This window comes from Tachysurus vachellii, chromosome 16 (assembly GCF_030014155.1).
Source record: "Tachysurus vachellii isolate PV-2020 chromosome 16, HZAU_Pvac_v1, whole genome shotgun sequence".
In the NCBI taxonomy this organism is placed as follows: Eukaryota; Metazoa; Chordata; class Actinopteri; order Siluriformes; family Bagridae; genus Tachysurus; species Tachysurus vachellii.
This window is the reverse complement of record NC_083475.1, coordinates 6720520-6745419: the sequence shown is the minus strand read 5'-3', so window position 1 is coordinate 6745419 and position 24900 is coordinate 6720520. Positions and strand designations below refer to the sequence as shown.

At 39.6% G+C, this 24900-nt stretch overlaps 2 protein-coding genes across 2 annotated transcripts in view; both read right to left on the bottom strand.

Annotated features, from left to right (window-relative positions):
• Nucleotides 1-9763, bottom strand: part of faxca (failed axon connections homolog, metaxin like GST domain containing a) — a 13725-nt gene extending 3962 nt beyond the window's left edge. Inside the window, exons 1-5 of the mRNA XM_060889862.1 lie at nt 9332-9763; nt 6538-6673; nt 6249-6445; nt 4942-5159; nt 3257-3373 (exon numbers count right to left, since the gene is read on the bottom strand). Coding sequence (XP_060745845.1) covers nt 3257-3373; nt 4942-5159; nt 6249-6445; nt 6538-6673; nt 9332-9597 — 934 coding nt within the window. The 5' untranslated portion in view covers nt 9598-9763. The remainder of the gene's footprint in view (nt 1-3256; nt 3374-4941; nt 5160-6248; nt 6446-6537; nt 6674-9331) is intronic.
• A 2758-nt stretch (nt 9764-12521) lies between these two features.
• ccnc (cyclin C) lies at nt 12522-23620 on the bottom strand. Its single transcript, XM_060889878.1, has 12 exons — nt 23472-23620; nt 21826-21932; nt 21483-21567; nt 20375-20444; nt 20212-20263; nt 20064-20119; nt 19164-19199; nt 18984-19075; nt 18277-18344; nt 15517-15596; nt 15139-15257; nt 12522-14596 (listed from the first exon to the last, which is right to left on the bottom strand). The coding sequence occupies exons 1-12, from the start codon at nt 23501-23503 to the stop codon at nt 14542-14544; spliced, it is 852 nt and encodes a 283-aa protein (XP_060745861.1). The 5' UTR covers nt 23504-23620; the 3' UTR covers nt 12522-14541.
• Nucleotides 23621-24900: the final 1280 nt, after the last annotated feature.

Here is a 24900-nt window from a genome sequence, read left to right as displayed (position 1 = left end):
CACTAGCGAGCTTGGCTAGTTCAAACATATAGTATGACAGGTAAATAAGATGTATAATAAAAATCAAAAGTTGCCGGTTAAAATGGCAGGTTTTGTGATGAAAAAGTGTGAAACTCGCCATAATTAAATAGCGCAAGAACTTCTTCCAACTTCAATGTGAGATTAAAACCAAGTGGAAAAACAATCAGAAACTTTTTAGGTACAAATAGGAAAAAATAATGGGAGATGTGGCTGTGTTCAGTATGAACCAATCACGTTAAATCTCTTGTTCAAGACAAATAAAGAAAACAGAGCACCACAGTGACATCACCATGAACAGCACAATGCTCCAAAATGTATAAAAAGAACAAGATAAAAACTTACCAAAGAGACCCGAGGCAACTTTAAAGGAGCCGCGGGAATATCTGACATGTACAGATTACTCTGCACGTGACAACAATCTCTTAGCAGTCTGTGCAATGGGGTAGGCTGGTTAGAAGGAAACCCTGTAGAAATCAACCTGATCAACCTGAAAAAATGTGTTCTGGTCTGCAGAGACCATTTACAAAAGAGTAAATCATTCCTTAATTGCTAAATTTCTGCTAAAAAGCACATCACCAAAACCAACAGTGATGCATGGTGGTGGCAGCGTCGTGCTTTTGGCTGTTTTTCTTCAGTCAGAACTGGGGCATTTATCAAGGTTGGTTGTAGTGCACCGTCAGGTATCTCACCTTTTATCTCACCAGGTATCTCAACAATCTCACCTTTTAGCCCAACGATGGCTCAAAGCCTACAGTGGAATTGTATTTAAATCAAAAACTATTAGTGTGTCAGACTAAAGTGTTAGTTTAGGAACGTGGACACGTACACAAGCAGGTTACTGTACCATACAGTTTGTATTCTTTTAATTTGTTTATTTACTTTCCCTAAAAATTGATTTTCACAATAACTATATAAATAACTATTACTATATAATATACTATATAACTATAACTATTATAATAACTATACTATTGTTTCTAAAATGATTTATCATGGTTTAATTCATTTACATCATAAAAACCTCATATCAGCAGGAGGGGGTGTAAACTTTTTATATCCACTGTATTTACAGGGATGATGACACAAGTGATCTCACTGTAAGTGCATAGAGATACTGATCAAACTATACACAAATAAAAAGAAAGGTCAGATTCCCTATCAGTCTTTTTTCTTTTACGTGTTATAAAGCAGGATTTTCTGTTCTGCTTCATGAAGCTCAAATAAAACCTGCGTTCACAAGTGAACTAGAGTTCAAATCCAAATCAATGAGAGCAGGATGGTGAGAACAGAAATGCAGAAGCAAGCACAAAAAAACAAACACTAGGCAAAAAAAGTGAGCTGGTAGACAGTCAAGACAAAGTTAGGCAGTAAGAGGAAGTAGGAAGACTGGATTCTATGTGACGGTTTTCCTACACACGATAATTAAGTGGACTGCAGATATTTTATCTGTATTTATTTTTTTGTTCGTTTATATTTTGATCTGTATGTTGATGACACAATGGTCTGAAAGGCTCGGGCGGCTCTACTGTATCAAGCTAATTACATCTTTGAACTCTGATATACATGTCTGTAAATCTGTAAATATGGGGTGTAAAGCTGGGATTTATGATGTGATTCTGTAACATTTAAGCATTTGAGCCACTTGAGCAAATATATATGCTCTTCAGTGCAGCTGAAGGAAGGAAGGAAGGAAGGAAGGAAGGAAGGAAGGAAGGAAGGAAAAAGGAAGGAAGGAAGGAAGGAAGGAAGGAAGGAAGTAAGGAAGGAAGGAAGGAAGGAAGGAATGAAGGAAGGAATGAAAGAAGGAAAAAGGAAGGAAGGAAAGGAAAGGAAAGGAAAGGAAAGGAAAGGAAAGGAAAGGAAAGGAAAGAAGGAAGGATGAATGTATGGATGAAAGGAAAGGAAAGAAAAGAAAAGGAGGAAGGAAAGAAGGAAGGATGAATGTATGGATGAAAGGAAAGGAAAGAAAAGAAAAGGAGGAAGGAAAGAAGGAAGGATGAATGTGTGGATGAAAGGAAAGGAAAGGAAAGAAAAGGAGGAAGGAAAGAAGGAAGGAAGAATGTATGGATGAAAAGGAAAGGAAAGGAAAGGAAATGAAAGGAAAGGAAAGGAAAGGAAAGAAACAGATAGGGAGGGAGTGAGTGTCGGGATCTAGCCCACACTTTGACATGTGTTCTTTGTTTACGTTTTGTGTTCACATGTCTGCCCCTAACCCTTGTCTATTACTTCCCACCTTAGCACACCTGTCCCTTATGTATCTAATTGTCTTCCTTAAGAAAGGAAGGAAGGAAGGAAGGAAGGAAGGAAGGAACATCTAACCTTAATCAATTCAAATCTATCTGTGGAATCTATCTATCTTTTTCATACACACACAACACACAAACATATACACAAATGTGACCATGGTAACTGAATATCTAACTGCGGTGTATGGTGTAAGGTGACGTGAGCTGGCCCCCTTTACCCTGATATTATTTATAGCTCCTGGAGGAAGGAAATAGTGATATATGAAAAAAAATAAAATAAATGGTGTGAAATCAATGAAAGATCACATGGACGAGACGAATGTTGTACATTTGTTTGCTCTACCTCATGAACACGGAGGATCTTAATACAGACTACAGGGATATCGAACCCTATATCTAACTAAATTTTAAATAAATAATAATGTCTAACTACATTTTAAATAAAAATAAAAATATCTAAATCTGCATATTGTTTGTCCAAATGGCAAATGACAAAAAGAAGCACTAAAGGAAGAAAGCAGAATGTGTTACACGTGTCCGTTTTGCATTCAGCTGCTGAAGCGTTTCTGTTCCTCGGTTGATACGCATCATGCGCTCTCATTGGGACTCAAGCTCCCCTGTGGGTTAAACCCAATTACACCACAGCGTGGCTGAATTTCCCAGTCAGAATTTGTGTGTTAGTTTTCTATATCAGCAGCTCCGGCTGTAACGTAAAAAAAGATTACATAGTAATTAATACTACAGTTTGGGGCGATAAGGTCTCACAGCACTCTGGTGTGGTTTATTATGTATTATGTAGTCACTAATCACCCTTGCTATACAATAGTGTAATATAATAATGTGTTTTGGACTATATTGTGCTTGCTGAGCCCCAAAACACAGAACGCTATTCTAAAAACATTGTGTTAGTGCTGCTCAACTCCCCTCTTCTCACTGTCACTCACAGCATGAAGAGATCTGCCCTTCTGCACGACGGTGAATAAGCTCACCTTTAATGAGTTGCTCCGGCCGCGTGCCGGCCAACGTCCACATGGCCTGGGCAAGGTGACCAAATACTGTAGCGTCAACCGTGGAGACTTTGGGGCCCATGATGTACTTTTTATCTCCTGAAACAGAGAAATGACATGTTAATAACACAGCACTTTGCTCATCTCCACAGTAATACACACATAAAGAGCGCTTATTCAATATAAGCTCCCCCTTGTGGAGAATCCTGCACATGGCAAATAGATAAGTGAGAGGAAAAAATATATAAATAAATAAATAAACAAACAAACAAATAAATAAATCTATAGCTGTATGGATCTGTAGATGATTATTTGGATATTAAATAAATAAATAAATAAATATTTATCTAGAAATAATTACCTCTATTTACGTCTGTATTAATGAAGTTGCAAAATTACTAGTAGGTGTAGTACACTTTTCTCACCAGATGGTGTCTCTCACACACACGCACACACACGCACACACACACACGCACACATACTTCATGTTGCTTTCACCAGGACATTATTCACAAGGACGTTACTCTGTACCTATATTATTATTATTATTATTGTTATTATTATTATTATTATTATTATTATTATTATTATTACCTTTATTATTGACAATGTTGCTGAAGTTATGATATTTTTATTAAATTTATATTTATTTAGCTTAATTTTTTTTTTTTTGCCGCAGTTACAGGCATCCTGAAAGTCAGGGCTTCTGCAGCATCATCAGCACTTCCTGCATCATTTCTAACTTTGATAACGGATGTGATTTTCACGACCATAGCACCTTTTTTATAAGCTGCAGTTCCTGCCATGTGATTTGTTTCTGTGCAATGCGTGTGTTCCTGATCACACACTAATCTGAGGCTCGCCAAAAAACACTAGTCTTTAGTGCTGAATCAGCTCACTCTGGGTTTGACATTGATAAGTTTCTTTTCCATCTTGTTTAAAGTGTGCTGTCTCTCAACACATTAAAAAGCCACTGGCAAGATGAAGGTAAAATCTGGATAAACACAATCCCGGGTTTATGTTGTCTGAGGTTTCACACTGCTCATACTTTACCCGGGTTAACAATGAATTCTCATTTGTATATTTGCACAGTCAACAGCCCTGACTGGATAAATACAGCATGCGAGCGCTTTACATAACGGTGTTTGTCTCACGTTTTCACATCATTGAGGAAAAAAAGGTTTGGTGTTCAGTACTCAAGCTGAACTTTTTGTTTTCTTTTAAGTTTATTGTGCAGTTGGCTCGATGTTTGTTGATACCCAACTTCAGCTATTTGTCAGTGTTTTGCCGCTTGACTCTGTCTACTGAGCCGTTTGTGTTCAGTGTCCCTGGTTTTCACCTGATTATGAGGCACAGTGCCGCTGTTCAGTTTCTGATTGTGTTTCTGTTGCTAAACATCTAGTGGTAACATTATAACACCACATTGTTTCACACTGTACACGTTTACCAACACAATGTGGAGTTAACACTGGAAAAGATTCAGAGCAGAGTTTCATAACCCTGGTAAAAAAAAAAAAGCAATGCTAACCTCACTATAAAATAACACATGTGAAACCTTCTTCTACCTGGAGTTAAGTGCAGGGTTTAATACAACTATAATCTGGGGTTAAACTCAGACTGAGTAAAAGCTGCAGTACTGATTTATCTAATTGTCCACACACACTGACCGAGCAGAGTAGCCAGGGTGCGCATGTCCTTTTCCATCAGCGTGTAGATTTCCTCTTTAGTGAAGCGCCCAATGCCATGGCCATACATCTCTCTCTTCACAATGCCACCATTAACATGACTCAGGATCCACTTTAGCAGGTCGCTCAGTGGCCCAGTCACTGCCAGCATCTTCTTAGTCTCCTCCAGGTTATCAACCCATTGACAGTAGGCTATTGTCCTATAACACACACAGATATTTTTAAAAGCAACATGTTCACCATTTTACTGTGTTATTTTAGTGCTACAGGCAAAAATACTCACACATCCATAACCATGGGCTTGTTTGATATGAATTTTTCTCTGATCACAATTTTTAAATATTGTGAATTAATCGTTCAGACCGGAAAATGAGCAATTTTAACATTTCGTGTTTAAAATGTTTAAAATTCAATATGATCCTTTTTAGAAATATATATAATATATTGTGACTGTGTAATAGGGAGGTGTATATTTGCCAATAATATCATTATATCACACCTTTTGTGTAACAATAAATATGTTGTACCTTTAAAGCCTTTAAAGATTAGATTGTGTAAATTAGATGGTATTAAAGTCCATTTCAGTTGGAAATTATTACAATACAACTTTTTGGAAAAGTTCAGGAGGGGTTAATACTTATGACAGCACTGTAATACATATTATTATGCTCTTTTATAGTCTATCCTTACTGATGTTTCTCTGTACTGATTAATCAGATCACTGACTTTCTTTTCATGATGCCTGCGGTGTTCACTGCATTTCAGTTAAAGTGTCTCATCTCCTCTCCTCTCATCTCCTCTCCTCTCATCTCCTCTCCTCTCATCTCATCTCAATTCATATCCTCTCCTCTCCTCTCCTCTCATTTAATCTCCTCTCCTCCGCCTTGTGTGTGGCGAGTTTGCATGTTCTCCCCGTGCCTCAGGGGTTTCCTCCGGGTACTCCGGTTTCCTCCCCCGGTCCAAAGACATGCACGGTAGGTTGATTAACTCTCCTCTCCTCTCCTCTCCCCTCCTCTCCTCTTATCTCTCCTCTCCCATAACAAAGTGCTCTTGCATTATTTCTGGCTCATTAAAGTGACTTTAAATTCAAAAGCAATATCCTGGACATTTTCTCAGCTCAGTAAGCTGCTTCCTGATGATATAAGATCATAGATTTGTGGTTTAAGACAGGATATATTCAAGTCCAGGAGGCTTATTTGATTCCCTGTAGAATTGAGAGCTCTATCTGCTGTTTTCCCTTTCATGCTACTTGACGTGCTGAGTAATGGTAAAAGAAGACTTGCTCTCACCAGTAGAAATGTTCTTCCACCATTTTGGTGATGGCCCGTGACATGGCTCGCTCCTCAGGACTCAGGTTGCTGTTCAGGTTCACTCCCAGTTTCTCCTCCAGGAAGTCAATAATGAACTCAGAGCCGCTCACCTGCTCCTGGTTGTATTCGATCCACGGCATCTTCCCCTGAGGAGAAAGCTTCCCGTCAAAGTAGTTCTAGAAAAAAAAGGGAGAAATTTATGTTTGAGATGACTAACAGTTTCTGAACATTTTTAGCATTCTTGTTATTACTGTGAATCCATAAGCACCTGGTAAGGCAGGTCTACCATTCGGAGGTAAGTCTCCATCTTGAGGCAAAAAGGGGACAAGCTGGGAACACCGTTCTTGGGCCTGGAAAATTGGTGCAGGATGATGGTGTCTTTGGAATCCAGTTCTTGCTCTTTCCTGTTTGTCAAGAGGAACACATCAGGTGAAGACAGGTGGAATTTAAAGACAAGCATTAGAGCAAGAGTGAGTGTCAAATGCAAACATGTCAGGTCTACTGCCACATCCACAGAGAGCTTAATTTCCCAGAACAAACCACAGCCTACACAAGAACTCACCAGTCACCAGAGCAGAATAATGCATGCCTGTTAACAATCACACACACACACACACACACACACACACACACACACACACATATTAAACCCAAAAAAGCAAGAGACACTCCATGTACTCAACACACACAGTTTTGCTTACATAGCAGACGAGAGGTGGGGCTACCAAGATGGCCGACAACACGCCGGTGGACAAGACATCTTACAAATTTAGCTCAAGCTGTGTAATTAATTTGATTTTATTTAACAGTTTATTTAACACTATTTAATTTAACACTGGGGGGCACGGTGGCTTAGTGGTTAGCATGTTCGCCTCACACCTCCAGGGTTGGGGGTTCGATTCCCACCTCCACCTTGTGTGTGTGGAGTTTGCATGTTCTCCCCGTGCCTCGGGGGTTTCCTCCGGGTACTCATGTATGGTAGGTTGCATGGTAGGTTGACTGGCATCTCTGGAAAATTGTCCGTAGTGTGTGATTGCGTGAGTGAATGAGAGTGTGTGTGTGCCCTGTGATGGGTTGGCACTCCGTCCAGGGTGTATCCTGCCTTGATGCCCGATGATGCCTGAGATAGGCACAGGCTCCCCGTGACCCGAGGTAGTTCGGATAAGCGGTAGAAAATGAATGAATGAATGAATGAATGAATAATTTAACACTAAAATTCACAGTAGTCTGCTAATGCTAGTGGCATCATATTATGTGACTGGAAAATGGCTTATACTTCAGATTTTTTTTTAAAAATGTTAGTGTTCCGTTTGAGATGATACAGACCTTCTAAAACTTATGCACTAGACACTAGAGTGCATAGTGTACGTGGGTAGAACATCATTTACCTCATAGCCTGTCATCGGAGATCAGAGTGTAGCTTGCTGGATTGTATGGAAACATAAAATTTTCAGTGGTAAATAATGTTTCTCAGCATAGTGGTTAATGTCAAATTCATGTGATGAACAAAACTGAGGGACACACTAAATTGATGTATAGGAATTTTATCTGACCTTGAAATATATTGCTTCACATGATATGATATGAGCTATAATGATTCTTTTCAAAGGTACATACACTATATTGCTAAAAGCAGATGGGCACTTGACCATCAAACCCACATGTGCTTGCTAAACATCTCAGTCCAAAACATAACGTTAATAATGAATAATCCCCCTTAAATTCTCTAGTCTTCTAGTGAGGTTTCAACTAGATGTTGGATTAGTGTGGGGATTATTAATCGTTCAGCTACATGATAAGACAGTTATAAGAGTGAGGAGGTCTGGGGTACAGTCAGTGTTCCAGTTCATCCTAAAGGTGTTCACTGGGGTTGAGTCAGACTCAGAGCTCTGTGCAGGACACTCGAGCTCTTCCATTCCAACATGAACACACCATGTCTTCATGGAGATCAGGGGCTTTGTGCACAGGGACATCGTCATGCTGGAACAGTGTTTGAATCTCTTAATTCTAGAGAAGGGAAACTGTAATGTTACAGTAAACAAAGACTTTCTATACAATTTGGTGCTTCCAGCTTTGTGGAAACCGTTTAGTGTATATGGGTGATGGCTGTGATCATCACCCATCACACATACATTTGGCTTTATAGTGTATCTCTTTATTAATCTGCACCTAAAGGTTTTCTCTTCCTCTGATTGATTTGTGCTGACCGCAGTATACATGGAGAAAACGTGTGTCTGTTATTATATCAATTAGCTTTGCTGTTGGTTTGGTTCCAGTGTTTTGTTGCTATGTAAACAAACACACACCTTCCATTTTTGGTTCTTCCTTCTCCACATTACATACACATAAAAGGGTATGAATAGGTCGCTGTCCATCGCAAGTGGTGCTGAAATCTGCACGCGCAGCATTATTCGCTCATTTCATGACAGCTCACCAAGCTTATTATATTATATTATATTATATTATATTATATTATATTATATTATATTATATTATATTATATTATATTACACTATTTTATGCTAACATTATGGCTAAATACCATTTTGTTGACGCATGCATGCACGAACGTTGATCATATTTTGCTTCCACAAAAAATTGCCAAGATTTTTTCAGAACACATTTTCTATCAAAGATTCTTTTCGTAAAGGCATCAGTAAAGGTCAGCAAAAGGTCACACTGACACAACAACAACAACAGGAGACATTTTGCTCCGGGGAAGCCATTGGAGAGATGTTGCCCTTCCTCGGAGCAAACCACAGGGTTCTTTAGGGGTGGGAAGGTGGAGGATAACTATAAAAGCTACGCATTAACTGTGCATTAGATTACTGAATTTGTCTCTTCCTGTATCGCGTATCATTTCTAGCAGCATCCACCCTTTCAGACTCCTGTGACTCACTACTTCCTCAGAACACAAGGACACCGTCCACAGCTCCATCACCGTGTTCTCTCCCTCTATTCGCTTCTCTCCCGGTTACGTAATATTGTGTATTCGTGAGGGACCATCTACACATAAACACTGCACTGACGTGTGATGCATGCAACCCGTCCGGGTATCTAACCTGACGACGAGCAGCTCGTGCAGTAAATAAGCAGCGGCGGCGAGCAGCGCGCCCCCGGTGATGTACAGCGCCTTCCGCCACCACGAATCCGTGCCCAGGGCCGCCATGATGCCGCCGTAGTCCTGCAGCGGGTACGCGATGACGTAGCCATAAAACGAGAGCTGCTCGTCCGAGCTACAGAGACCGAAGGGGAAGAAACTTTTGTTGTGGCCGAGATCGAGCGCGCACGACCGGCTCCACGCCAAACCCACGCGCCAGTACACCATCCTCGCGCTCCTCGTTCCGCCCTTCGGCTCCGTTTGGCGTCATGGGTGCTGCTCGGTGTCCTCAGTCATGGATTTCTTGCGGAAAGGATTAAAAAGGAGCATCACTATCCTCCGGGTCGTCCCCAGCACCAGCTTAGCGTCCGTCCCTGTACCTGATCCCTGTCCCTGTCCCGGTCCCAGAGCCGCTCGCCGCCGCCGCTGCTGCTGCTGCTGCGTGACGTCACCACGCAGGACGCTGCGCCCTTTATAGTAGCACGAGATAGGACTCGATTTACTGAGCCGAATCTTTTGAAGTATGCGTTCCAGAGAATCAAAATGAATACGAAGCTTGTTTATGTGATTGGACACGATTTCGACTCCTGCTGTAAAACGGTCATATCCCTGTCACTGCTGCTACTGTCTATGGCCTTTACAATCCGTTTCTTATGTGCTGATAGTCAGAGCTTTACTGAAACATCTATAAAGTGCAGCAGAAAGCACGTCGAATCTTGGGTGGTTGCGAACCGATTCAACTGATTCAACAAGAACCGATTCATTCTCTACAAATCACATAAAACTGTATAAAACTGATGAAATCATTAAAACAGCCAAGCTTTTTTGAAAATGGTGGACATGATTTGATCTATCTGCAATGAGGTTAATTTGTCCATTTTGGGGTCATTAACGAGTCTAGGGCTAAATTATACTGGTACTAAGTACAATTCACTGTGCAGTAAATTCACACAGGAATCAAGGAAACTTTACCATTAAACAGCCCCGAAGCATCAAATATTGTATGCAGACTAGCAGGACCAGATTGGAACAGAACAAATGTGGGACAAATAGTAGGTTTGTGTGGGACAAATTTGAGAGAGAGAGAGAGAGAGAGATTGAGAGAGAGAGATAGATAGATAGATAGATAGATAGATAGATAGATAGATAGATAGATAGATAGATAGATAGATAGATAGATAGAGACACAGATAGAGACGGAGAGAGAGAGAGAGAGAGATAGATAGATAGATAGATAGATAGATAGATAGATAGATAGATAGATAGATAGATAGATAGAGACACAGAGAGAGAGACAGAGAGAGAAAGAGAGAGAGACACAGAGAGAGAGACAGAGCGAGGGACAGACAGAGACAGAGAGAGAGAGAGAGAGAGAGATAGATAGATAGATAGATAGATAGATAGATAGATAGATAGATAGAGAGAGAGAGAGATAGAAAGAGAGAGACACAGACAGAGACGGAGAGAGAGAGAGAGAGAGAGAGAGAGAGAGAGAGAGAGAGAGATAGATAGATAGATAGATAGATAGATAGATAGATAGATAGATAGAGACACAGAGAGAGGGACAGAGAGAGAAAGAGAGAGAGACACAGAGAGAGAGAGACAGAGCGAGGGACAGACAGAGACAGAGAGAGAGAGAGAGAGAGAGAGAGAGAGAGAGAGAGTTCATATCAGTTCATATCAGTTCATATTTACAACATACATTCTGGCTAATTATATTCATGGGGAGCCTGTGCCTATCTCAGGCGTCATCGGGCATCAAGGCAGGATACAACCTGGACGGAGTGCCAACCCATCACAGGGCACACACACACTCTCATTCACTCACACAATCACACACTACGGACAATTTTCCAGAGATGCCAATCAACCTACCATGCATGTCTTTGGACCGGGGGAGGAAACCGGAGTACCCGGAGGAAACCCCCGAGGCACGGGGAGAACATGCAAACTCCACACACATTCCATATTTAAAACATATAATAATTTGACTTCAGTTGTCATTGAAGATATAAAATTTATTTGACCATGTAGCTAGTAATGCAGAAGAGGAGACATCTTTATACCAGTGTCCAGAATTGTTAGTGAAGGATTTCCATAGTGTGATCTCATATGTGTCCAGTTTATGTGAAAGCCCTTTGATGCTTAAGGCTTGGATACTTTCTTCAGAGCCATAGTCATCGGATAATGTCATCAATCGATAATTTTCAGTATATTTTAGTTTATACTTTCATGAAATATTATCACAGAAATATAAGAACAACTTTAGTCTGTTCAAACTAATTACAAACTAAACCCTGGACAAGGGACTGAAATATTCTGCATCTGATCACACTAACGCTGAGCCAGTGTGCAACTATTAGAATGGACTGTTATGAAAGTACATCAACTGAGAATGCTCACAGTGTTAAGACACATATCTTGTTTTGGAAAGATTGTTGAGTTTCCCCATTGGTAATGAATGACAAAGAGATTTCACATGTGTGCATTATATTATTTCTACCCCAGGAAAACAGGCAATGGTTAACAGTACCTAGTGACTGAGAACAACACAAACACACAGTACAGTGTCCATTTATTTGCATGTCTTGTTTGCAAGTCATTCTGACTGTCTCTTACACACACACACGCTCTCTCTCTCTTACACACACACACTCTGTATGTTACCTCTTTCAGTAAGACCCCCACCCCACCCCACCCAAGTATATTAATGAAATGATGGTGTAATGTGTAATGCTAAATGTAGCTCACATCACCATCAGTTCTACAAATATTCCTAAGGAGGTCTAACATGTTTAACTTCCCATAAAGCAAGCAGAATTAATAACAGATTTGCCAGAGATACACACTTTTCAACAGCACATATAAATTATTATTCATCCCAAACACAAAGAGCTGGTTTTTATTAAAGCCTAGTTGGGTAGCATCACTAATATGAAATACTGACCAGCGTAAGAAACCAGGATACACTATTTTTTGTTGCTGTTACTAATCAGGAAATTGTAGTGTGCTTTATACAGGCCTACATTTATTAATTTACTATGACTATTTTTCCAAGTTTCTTTTATTTTTTTTAAATATTACATAATTTGTACTTATCAATCTAATAAAGACTATTTACACGTCAAACCTATAAAGAAAATACTTCCATGTTTGACTTTTCAGCCAGCAGCTTTATTGAGTAAGGCATTCAGTCTGTAACACCCAAGAAGTTCAAACAAATTAAAATGTTCAATAAAAAATTAAAACCACACAGTTCACCGACAGACTGGTCAACAGGTATTAACCTTATATCTACACCCCCAAATAAAATATCAAAACATTAGATCACACAGGGTTGTATTTTAGCTACTAACTTTCCCACCAAAAAAAAGTACTGACAAACACGACCCAAGTCTTCCAATGCTTCAGGCCCAAGGCATCAGTGAGAGACTTCATGAATCCAGCGGAACAAAAACAACAAAAAACTATAAAGCTCTAATAATCAGATTAGAAAAAAAAAACACTGCCTTATAAACGAATTCTAAAGACGTTAAAGACAAGCCATAATGGGGAACATTATAAAAAGTCTATGCACTTATATGCATGAGTGCAATAAATTGAAACTAAATGAGATTAAATTTTTTTTATTTTCATACACATTTACAAAGCATATATACAAGTGCAGTTTCAGGTGAAAATGGTAAACGAGCACTTCGAAAGGAAACCTGTACGCTCTCGTTCACAGTGCCGACGCCGGACCGCAACAAACTAGAGGAGAAATATCTGAGCAGAAGGGAATTAAACACAGTACAAGGTCCGAAAAGATCACCATGTGTGTAGAGCCGCCGTGTCCCTGAGGAATGCAAACTGTGATATGGTCAACAAGAGACATGTACTCTAAATCACACACACTCTTACACACACACACACACACACTCTTACACACACACACACACACACACACACACACTCACTCACTCTTACACACACACACACACACACACACACATACACACACACACACACACTCACTCTTACTCACTCACTCACACACACACACACACTCTTACACACACACACACACACACACACACACACACTCACTCACTCTTACACACACACACACACACACACACACATACACACACACACACACACTCACTCTTACTCACTCACTCACACACACTCTTACACACACACACACTCTTACACACACACACACACTCTTACACACACACACACACACACACACACACACACACACACACACACACACACACACACTCTTTTACACACACACACACACACACACTCTTACACACACACTCTTACACACACACTCTTACACACACACTCTTACACACACACTCTTACACACACACTCTTACACACACACTCTTACACACACACTCTTACACACACACTCTTACACACACACACACACACACACTTACACACACACACACTCTTACACACACACACACTCTTACACACACACACACACACTCTTACACACACACACACACTCACTCACTTACACACACACACTCTTACACACACACACACACACACTCTTACACACACACACACTCTTACACACACACACACACACACACACACACACACACACACACACACACACTCTTACACACACACACACACTCTTACACACACACACACACTCTTACACACACACACACACACTCTTACACACACACACACACTCTTACACACACACACTCTTACACACACACACACTCTTTTACACACACACACACTCTTTTACACACACACACTCTTACACACACACACTCTTACACACACACACTCTTACACACACACACACACACACTCTTACACACACACACGTTTTTTTTTTCTTCAAGAAAGTCAGGATCAGAGAGAGCAATTGAGTTGAACACACAGGTGTGTGTGTGTGTGTGTGTGTGTGTAGCCGAAATGACCAGCTGTATGAGCCAGACCAAAGACACCAGTGCTGTGCATCCACACAGTAAATAAAAATTTGCTTCACACCTTGGCATCATGTCTGCTCACCCAGACGGCTACTATTCCTCAGTCTGTAAAACAAACATATTTTGACTTGAGCAGAGCTCTGTGTTGTGCTGCAGTGTGTGTGTGTGTGTGGGGCTCTCTGTGTCCATGTAGCTGTCTGCTCCAGCAGGAGGAGCTTCAGGATTGGCTGTACGAGCTGCTCTGATTCCCATTAGCGCTCTGCTCATTCTCACTGCACAATGACCAAAGAGAAGAGAAGAAAAATACATTAGCAGTAAAGTATGTTTCATCTCTAATAAAATCTTAAATGTGATTTACAGGCAAGAAATTCAAAAGAATGAATGAATTTAACCTGTTCCACTACATCATCTACTTAGGTTCACATTAATATAGGGAGAAAAAAAATATTACTCCTGGCCGTAGGCTGCGATCACACACAGCAACTTTATACAAATACAGAGTGACTGGGTGCAGTGACAACCAATGGGAGTAAAGATAGTAGAGTGAATGTGATAAGTGGCAAAGAACACACACTGCTTCTGCTTCATTTCGTATGGTATGGCACGTAAACAATGCTGAATTTTGGCAAAAACCAAAATTTCCCTCAAGATTTGCAATGCTAGTCGCTTCAACCACTGAGAAATGTTATCACTATGGCAACCAATAGTAGGAACGCTGTACATGTGAACGTAGCATAATTTCTGCACTGGCCTGGGCTGAGTTAGTAGTTGTGTATTTGCCAGCACGTAGTCAGGATCGGCAGTTGTTTAGTACCTGTTGGGTGGTGGCTTGGGTTTAGGCACCTTGTTTAGCACGGTTGGCATTTCTTTCCGGTCATCAAAGTTCTTCCACTGATCATACAGCTTCAAGATTACACGAATAATCTCCAGGATCTGTGCCAAATCACAGTGTCGGAGAAAAGCGTGGTACGGTTTAAAATCAACACTTGCATGAACTGAAGCATAATTAACTGCACTGTACTCCATAAATAATAAGGAAATAACACGGCACACAATGAAAGTGAGTTATGAATACAGCAGTTTATCGGCTTCTGGGATTAGTGTAGATTTTGTATGCAAAAAGCTGTGTGAAAGGGCTAGAGTAACATTACAGTCTCGTCAACTGCCAAAAATGAAAGTAATATCCTCCTACCTTATCCATATCCACAGAGAGTTCAGCAAACCACTGCCGGGCGTCCTTCTGCTGCACGACGCACGCCACGTGCAAACACGCTGAAGCACAGAACAAACAGTTTAGTTTTAAGATTTCAAGGTTAATATGCGCAAAAATCAAATGTTCCGTTACTGAAAATAACTGGACTGGGAAAAAAAAAAAAAAGGTGGATGAACCAAATTCTTAACCAGCTTAATCTACAAACATTAGCAGCTTGTTATTGTTGTTGAAGCTCTCAAATGATTAAATGATATACAGTGGTATAGCTTGCCCATTCCTGATTTTTTTTTTTTGTCACACTTTAATGTTCCAAATCATCAAACAAATGTAAATATTTGTCAAAGATAACAAGTAAACACAACAAGCAGTTTTTAAATGAAGGTATTTATTATTAAGGGAAAACAAAATGCAAACCCACATGGCCCTGTGTGATAGTGTTTGCCCCCCTGTTAAAACATAACTTAAATGTGGTTTATCACACCAGAGTTTAATTTCTCTAGCCAAACCCAGGCCTGATTACATTCAGAACAAATGAGAAAGAAGATCTATCAGTCTGAAAAGAAAACTTGAGATCTATCAGTCTGGAAAAGGTTATAAAGCCATTTCTAAAGCTTTGGGACTCCAGCAAACCACAGTGAGAGCAATTATCCACAAATGGTGAGAACACGGAACAGTGGTGAACCTTCTCAGGAGCGGCTGTCTGACCAGAATTACCCCAAGAGCGCAGCGATGACTCACAAAACGATGTCACAAAAGACCCCACAACAACATTTAAAAGAACTGCCTTAGTTAAGGTCAGTGTTCATGACTCCACTATAAGAAAGAGACTGGGCAAAAATGACCTGTATGGCAGAGTCCCAAGATGAAATCCGCTGCTGAGCAAAAAGATCATAAAGTCTCATCTCAGATTTGCCAGAAAACATCTTGATGATCCTCAAGACTTTTGGGAAAATACTCTGTGGACTGACGAGACAAAAGTTGAACTTTCTGGAAGGTGTGTGTCCCATTACATCTGGTGTAAAAGTAACACTGCATTTCAGAAAAAGAACATTATACCAACATGTTTTGCTGCTTCAGGACCTGGAAGACTTGCTGTGATAAATGGAACCATGAATTCTGCTGTCTACCAAAAAATCCTGAAGGACAATGTGCAGACATCTGTTCATGACCTCAAGCTGAAGCGAACTTGGGTTCTGCAGCAGGACAATGATCTAAAAAATACCAGCAAGTCCTCCTCTGAATGGCTGAAGAAAAACAAAATGAAGACTTGAGTGGCCGAGTCAAAGTCCTGACCTGAATCCTATTGAGATGCTGTGGCAGGACCTTAAAGGCAGTTCATGCTTGAAAACCTTCCAATGTGGCTGAATTACAATAATTCTGCAAAGATGAGTGGACCAAAATTCCTCCACAGCGCTGCAACAGACTCATTGCAAGTTATCACCAACGCTTGATTGCAGTTCTTGATGCTAAGGGCGGCACAAACAGTTATTAGGCCATCCTTAAAAATATTTTGTTTGCAGTAACAGTAAAAAAAAAAAGGGTCGGTAGGTAGGTCTATTTTTTTTTTTTTCTTCAAGTTTCAATGTTAAAAAAACAGTACAATTTTGATGATGGTGATTACGTAGGTATTAGCATATCGTGACGTCACTGACTGGGTCTTCAACCCGTGCCTTCGGTCGAACACACCATTCACATTTCTGTTGTAAAAAGAGAAACATTGTGCAGAAGTGTTATTTGCTATTATGCGTGTGTCCGAAGCTGCAGTTGCTTTGTGACGCGTTCCAAAAAAAAAAAAACCTGGACGCGCTCCGAGAGAAGGCCGTTAAAATCAATTTCCTATTTTCGTTTTCGAAACTTGTGTTGGTTGGTCCAATCGATTCGTGCAATAGATTTTCGAACAATAGAATTTGTATTAGTTGTTTGAAGAGTAAAAAAAAAAGGTCGGTCTTAACGCAAATTTAACAGTCTTAACGGCAAGTCGGTCGGACTTAAAGCAAAAAAAAATAAAAAAATTGAGTCGGTCCTAAATTGACAGGGTCGGTCGGGTTACGGCAAACAAGAATATTTTTAAGGATGGCCTTAGGTTTGGGGGCAAACACTTTCACACAGGGCCATGTAGGTTTGGATTTAGTTTTTCCTTAATAATAAAAACCTTCATTTAAAAACTGCATGTTGTGTTTACTTGTTATCCTTTGACAAATATTTACATTTGTTTGACCTGAAACATTAAAGTGTGACAAAAGTGCAATAAAATACAAAATCAGGAAGGGGGCCAACAGTTTTTCACACTACTGTACGTTAGTGTTACTTTATTTGATTATACTGTATTCTATATACAGTTTAACTTTTAAGTGCTTAAAATCCACTAGCTAGCTTAGAGAAGTTTGCTTGAAGTGCCATGACAGAAAGGTGTATGGTTATAAAATGAATAGGACACAAAATGTTAAATATTTATGATTGTGTTTTTAAATTGACTGATGAGGAAACTCCTGTGCACGATATCCTGATTCACCATCTAGAGAGCCAGTGAGCTGATTGAGACACATCCAAAACCTAATCCAAGCCTTCACAGATTCCTGGCAGTAGGTAAATAACAATATTTGCTACCCCGTGTAAAATGCATGTAACCGTGTATGTACGTTTATATAAACTGTGTTCAGTACAAGAGAGTCTCTATACAGTGAGGATGAAAGTGCACATAAAAGGTGACAACGTTCAACACCACAAAGGAGGAGTTACCCAGAGCTATCATGAAGGGAGGGTAGAGCAGGCACAGGTCTGTTCTGTACGTGTCGTTCACGATCCTCCTGCGGAGGCAAAGACAGACATGACCGAGGTTGTGTGACTCCATTAATGATGTCAGAGAGTGCATGTTCATGCGCGGGTGATTTAAGCTCACTTCCTGTTGTCATCGCACGTAAAAACACAGACTTCCCCCATAACGTTAAAAGAACCTAAGGATGTCGAGTGGGGAAATGTAACATCCATGAAACGACATTCAGGATGATTAAATAAAAATGATTCGTATTATTCTTAACTTTTTTCTTTTCTTTTCTTTTTGTGTTTAATGTGAAGCACTTTGAGCTGCATAGTATGTATTAAAAGGTGCTATACAAATAAAATCTATTAGTCAGTTAAATGAAAAGAAAAAAAAGAAGGAAAAAAAAAAAAAAAAACTACTAGGTCCACCTCAAACTTTGTGTAGCTAATATTTTGTGATGTCTTATTTTTTCACACTTTAAAAAAATAAATAAATAAAAAAAAATTAAAATAAAAAAAAAATAAAATAAGGGAAATTACTAGCTTTAAATAATGTATGAAATGACGGAAGTAAGCTCACAAGAGAGCAAGAAAAAAGTCTGTGCTTCGAGCACAGATAATACTTCATGAGGTGCTTTACACTGACTCGTGAGTGTTATGGTCTGTATTACGCTACCAGTTCTCACCATGCGAGTGGCAGAAGCATGTCCTCCTGCCCCATGTCCTGCACATACTGCAGTAAAGGTCTGTAGGGATGGTACACGATCAGACAGCAATCCTGAAACATAGTCACGGATATCAGTTAGATATAGTCATCGCTATTTACTGAACAGTTATAAACACTGGAGAAACGGAGACACACTAACCATAAGCTCCAGGAGGTAGAACTCACATTCTAAGATCTAGAGAGAAAGGAAGAGACGGTCATAACATGTGGCCTGGAAAGTGTGTGCACATGATTCTAACCACTCCCCTGGCCTTCTTTTCCCAGCCTCATCAATAATCGTTGTATTTACGTGACACTGTGTCATTTTTATTCCAGCATCACTAACGTTCCTTGTCAGGTTCCGATATTTACGGATGTTTTAAATGTCAACACGGCAATTTAGAATCGTTTTATTAGACAGATTTCATTCCGTGACGTTTTAAAAATCTTTTTTATTGAACCCAAGGGATCATTTCCAGCAGTTCACCTTTTTTAGGTGAGTTTTTCATTAAGCACATACATCTGACCCAAAGTCTCTGAAACAATCTTCCTCCCCAGGACACTGATGATAAACCCTCTTAAAACCTCTGCTTCAGTCTGACTATTAGAGATGGTACCTTACTGAGCAGCGGGTCATGTGACTCTCTGTGAGATGAAGTTAGAAAAGTATATATATATTTTTTTTTAATCCTGCTTCAAATTACACTCATCACGCTTGTGTATCCAGTAAGTGTGTACGTAAATGTCGTAGCAAGCTCGAAGTCATGAGGATAACCTCACTGCTCATCACAAAACACTTCACATGAGTGTGTAACTGAAGAGCCGAGCTCATTTTTCCAGGGTGACACACGACTTCACCACAGCAATGAGATTTTCACACCATAGCATCTGGGAGTGTGTGTGTGTGCGTCTGTCTAATGGTGATGCATGGATATGCGAATAGAGAACGATCCACACACACACACACACACACACACAGCTGTCTGATCATGTGATCTGGTCTGTAAGAATTTTCCAAAAGTCCATTATGAATTAGATTTAGAAAACCAGTGTTACTTACATGGTTCATCCGATATGGAAACTCCTTAGGAAAGGCGTACGAGAATCGCGTTTTCACTGCAAAGTCGGGGATAAGAGACAAAAAAACATTGATTTTCAGATACCTATAATAATTTTATAGGCAGAAAATTCCTTATTTCTTCACTTACACACAGATGTGGCTGCAGAAATAAGGCGGGTGTTTGAAACAACGCCGAATTCCTGCAACAAAAACAAGGGGGAAGAAAAAAACAGAGCTGAATTTTTTTTTTTAAAAGTCATGCAGGAGTTTCTAAAACCACCCTGAATAAATAATGATAAATATTTTGTTACCTCAACTTTAGATGCTAGAAACACACAGGTAGGAGCCATCAACACTGGGTCGATGCTCTTCAGAGAGTACCTGTCAAATAATAATACAGTAATAATAAGTCACAACAAACAAACAAACAACAATAATAAGCTGATGATTAGATGACTGATTGAAAAGATTATGACATTATAAATGTCACTCTGGATTAGGGTTGTAAAATTTTGCAAAATTTATGAGGCTCGCCATCATGTAGCTAGCTCAAGCTGTGATGCTCTTTCTGCCAGGTTTACTGTGATCATACAGAATTACTGTACACATTACTAGTTTGGACACATTACTATTTTTAATGTTTTTGAAACACGCTCATCAAGCCTGCATTTATTTGATCAGAAATCCTTCATATTAGAAGGTTTTCTGAAGGATTTTTGATCAAATGAATCCAGGTTTGAACAGTGCAAGTAAAACTTAAAAATGAACAGATTTATTAAAACAAAGAACAATTTATTTAAAATATAAATCTTTTGTAACAATACACACTACTGTTCAAGGTTTTGGGGTCTTTTTTGTTCTTTCCTCTTTTTTTTTTTCCTTTTTAAAGAAATTAATACTTTTATTCAGCAAGATGTCTTAAACTGATCTTAAAAGTGATAATAAAGATTTATATAGTTAGAAAAGATTTCAATTTGGAGTAAATGCTGTTCTTTTTAACTTTTTATTTATCAAAGAATCGTGAAAAAAAAGTATCACAGGTTCCTAAAAAAATATTAAGCAGCACAACTGTTTTCAACATTGATAATAAATTAGCATATTAGAATGATTTCTGAAGGATCGTGTGACACTAAAGACTGGAGTATTGATGCTGAAAATACAGCTTTAATCACAGGAGTATATTAGAAAAACCATTATTTTGAACCGTAATAATATTTCACGATATAACTATTTATTTATTTATTTTAAAAAGCCTTCTTTCAAAAACATTAAAAATAGTAATTTTCCAAAATTCCCCAGATTGAGTTCCCATGGAAAGTTTATGGAAATATACCGGAAACTTTCCACCCCTTTGCAACCCTACTCTGGATTACCCAAAGCTTTCAGCTAGGTCGCCATGGAAACGCCATGGACACTCACCTGGCATAAAAGCGTTTGAAGTAAACGGTTGCCGTGGCGATGACCTGCTGTCGAAGTTTCAGGTGCTCTCCCAAAGCCTGGATCACTGAAAAGGCACCAAAACCTCAGATGTAATCTAGGAGCTAAGAACGTCTCTTTACAGTTTATATACATATTAAAATGAAAATAAGGTCTATTCGGATCAGACGAGTTTCACAGGGAAATCCGCAACAAGTTTTTTTGTTTGTTTGTTTAAACTTTTCCTCAGCAATAAGGCTATCACACTGATAATCTGACACCACAGCAAACATGCACACCAGAGTCTAGTATAACAAATGTAAAAAATGGTGTAGTTGTTCTGTACCATTGGCAAAAAATATCTGCAGCTTCCAGTACTCCTCCTCTGTGAGGAACTTCAGGTCTTTCTGACGCTCTTTCAGGAGGTCCTGCTTATCCAGCACCCACTGCAGGCTAGAAACAGACGAGAAGACATTGATGAGAAGAACCCTGAACCACTACTGAACTTCACACAATCATTCAGTGCAGTAAGGAACATCGATGGGACCATAATCCTTTACGTGTACTGAAGCTTGCCATAAAATATTAGCAACTTTTCCAGCCAATAAGCTTCACTTCCTACTGAGAGAATTATTCATATTTTTATGGGTTTAGAGTTTGTATCTAACAGAAACGGAGGTCGATTGGTTTACAGCAAAGATCTAGATAATTAAGAATATTATTGCATAATAATATTAAGAACAATAATGTTTAACATAAATAATGACTGCACTATATGGCCAAATATATGCACAAAGCTCCTGAGCTCCATGAAGACATGGTTAATGTTAATGTTAATGTTGGAGTGGAAGTAATCGAGTGTCCTGCACCGAGCCCTGACTCTGACTCAACCCTACTGAACACCTCTGGGATGAACTGGAACACAGACTGAACCCGCAAAAAGTCTATTTTGCTACAGTCCTGGTGGCTTGGAAGGGATAATCTGCGAGTTGTATTAATGTCATGTCTTACCTTGTGACAATTGACATGTTGGCTAAAGTTGATGGTAGTGCTAATGTTGATTCTCAAACAGTGATCTAAAATAGTGTGACAAATAGTGTGTCTGTAACTGTAAAAAGTCAATACTGTTATATTTATAGTTCATACTGTGAGAGCTCACAGTGATTTGACATCACTCTGTAAACAGGGAAGAAACTGGTACTTGAGAAGAAAACAGAGTTGAAACTGCAGCTGAGGAGGTGCTTTTGGGGAGGTTTTACTGGTTGTAGGTGTGAATTTCACCTCAAGCACAGAATAAAATGACTGACAGGAAGTGCAAACACAATCAGATCAGAAGTCAGATCTCCTGAAAGGTTTTGCTCAGCCACATAAAAACTTTAACCTGAGGTCATGGCTTAAACCATCATCATATTATCATCATGTTCGATATGTTTTACAGGTTAGATGTACACGTAAGAAATAAAAAAAAAATGACTGTGTACATAGATTCTGACAAAGAAAAAAAAAACATCCCAGGTAATGAATGAATGAATGAATGAATTAGTAAATAAATGAATAAATACATAAATCTGACTTGTGCCTCATATAATTTATATTTTTATATTAAAGACTGCACATTTCTATAGCTCCAGTTATCATTACACACGATTTCTATTCGGTGAAAATGACGAATCTGTAGATGAAGTAAATCAGAGTTGATGTTTAGAGACACAACTCGTCTCAGGGCTGCTTTCTTCACCTGCGTTAGCAGGATTTAGTCAACAATAACGAGCTTTTTCGCTTCGCAGAGTAATGACTGAATGCTGACGTGTTTCTAAACAGACGTATCTGTCATACACGACTCTCACGGCACACGACACAGTCACGTATTACACGTTATTCCTCTACAAACAGCGACATACGGGACGCAGCTCGTTGCTTAGCCACCACAACAACATGCTAGGTCAACATGCTAAAGTTATATAAAAATACTCGTACAGTAAAAACACTTACTAATGTGAACTCTGCCAGAAGTTCCCTGCCATTGTTATCGAACCGAGGTAGAGAATTGGACTTTAAATTAATTGAAAATTCTAAGAAAAAGAGAAAGACGCTCCGGGTTCACTGCAAATATCGGAGCACCTAATAAAACACTCCGACTATTCTCCGTTCCACCGGAATATGTCCGGATGGGGAACAACAGTCCTAAATATGGTTCCGCACAGATTTGTATGCTGAAACTGGTGGGAAAGTAATGATGTCTAATGACCATTTTGTGCTGTAATGATTGTGTTCTGAAGGTTTTTGAACTGACTCAACCCCACTGAACACCTTTCTCACTAATGCTCCTGTAGCTGAATGATCACTAATCCCCACAGACACGCTCCAACATCAGTGTCTGATCTCACTAATGCTCCTGTAACTGAATGATCACTAATCCCCACAGACACGCTCCAACATCAGTGTCTGATCTCACTAATGCTCCTGTAACTGAATGATCACTAATCCCCACAGACACACTCCAACATCAGTGTCTGATCTCACTAATGCTCCTGTAGCTGAATGATCACTAATCCCCACAGACACACTCCAACATCAGTGTCTGATCTCACTAATGCTCCTGTAACTGAATGATCACTAATCCCCACAGACACACTCCAACATCAGTGTCTGATCTCACGAATGCTCCTGTAGCTGAATGATCACTAATCCCTACAGACACACTCCAACATCAGTGTCTGATCTCACTAATGCTCCTGTAGCTGAATGATCACTAATCCCCACAGACACACTCCAACATCAGTGTCTGATCTCACGAATGCTCCTGTAGCTGAATGATCACTAATCCCCACAGACACACTCCAACATCAGTGTCTGATCTCACTACTGCTCCTGTAGCTGAATGATCACTAATCCCCACAGGCGCACTCCAACATCAGTGTCTGATCTCACTAATGCCCCTGTAGCTGAATGATCACTAATCCCCACAGACACACTCCAACATCAGTGTCTGATCTCACTACTGCTCCTGTAGCTGAATGATCACTAATCCCCACAGGCGCACTCCAACATCAGTGTCTGATCTCACTAACACTCCTGTAGCTGAATGATCACTAATCCCCACAGACACACTCCAACATCAGTGTCTGATCTCACTAATGCTCCTGTAGCTGAATGATCACTAATCCCCACAGACACACTCCAACATCAGTGTCTGATCTCACTAATGCTCCTGTAGCTGAATGATCACTAATCCCCACAGACACACTCCAACATCAGTGTCTGATCTCACTAATGTTCTTGTAGCTGAATGATCACTAATCCCCACAGACACATTTCATAGCCTTCACAGAAGAATGGAGCGCATAATAAGAGCAAAGGGAATAAATATATACAGCTATATATGTATATATTCAACTCAAATATTGAAACTTGTGTATTT

Bases quoted from the DNA above. Each gene is read 5' to 3' on its own strand.
- ccnc (XM_060889878.1), bottom strand. From the start codon at position 23,503: ATGGCAGGGAACTTCTGGCAGAGTTCACATTA. The intron at 21,568-21,825 runs GTACAGAACAAC...GTGCCTTTTCAG, and splicing joins GCAGATATTTTTTGCCAATG to TGATCCAGGCTTTGGGAGAG. The intron at 20,264-20,374 runs GTAACAAAATAT...TTTTTGTTGCAG, and splicing joins TTCTAGCATCTAAAGTTGAG to GAATTCGGCGTTGTTTCAAA.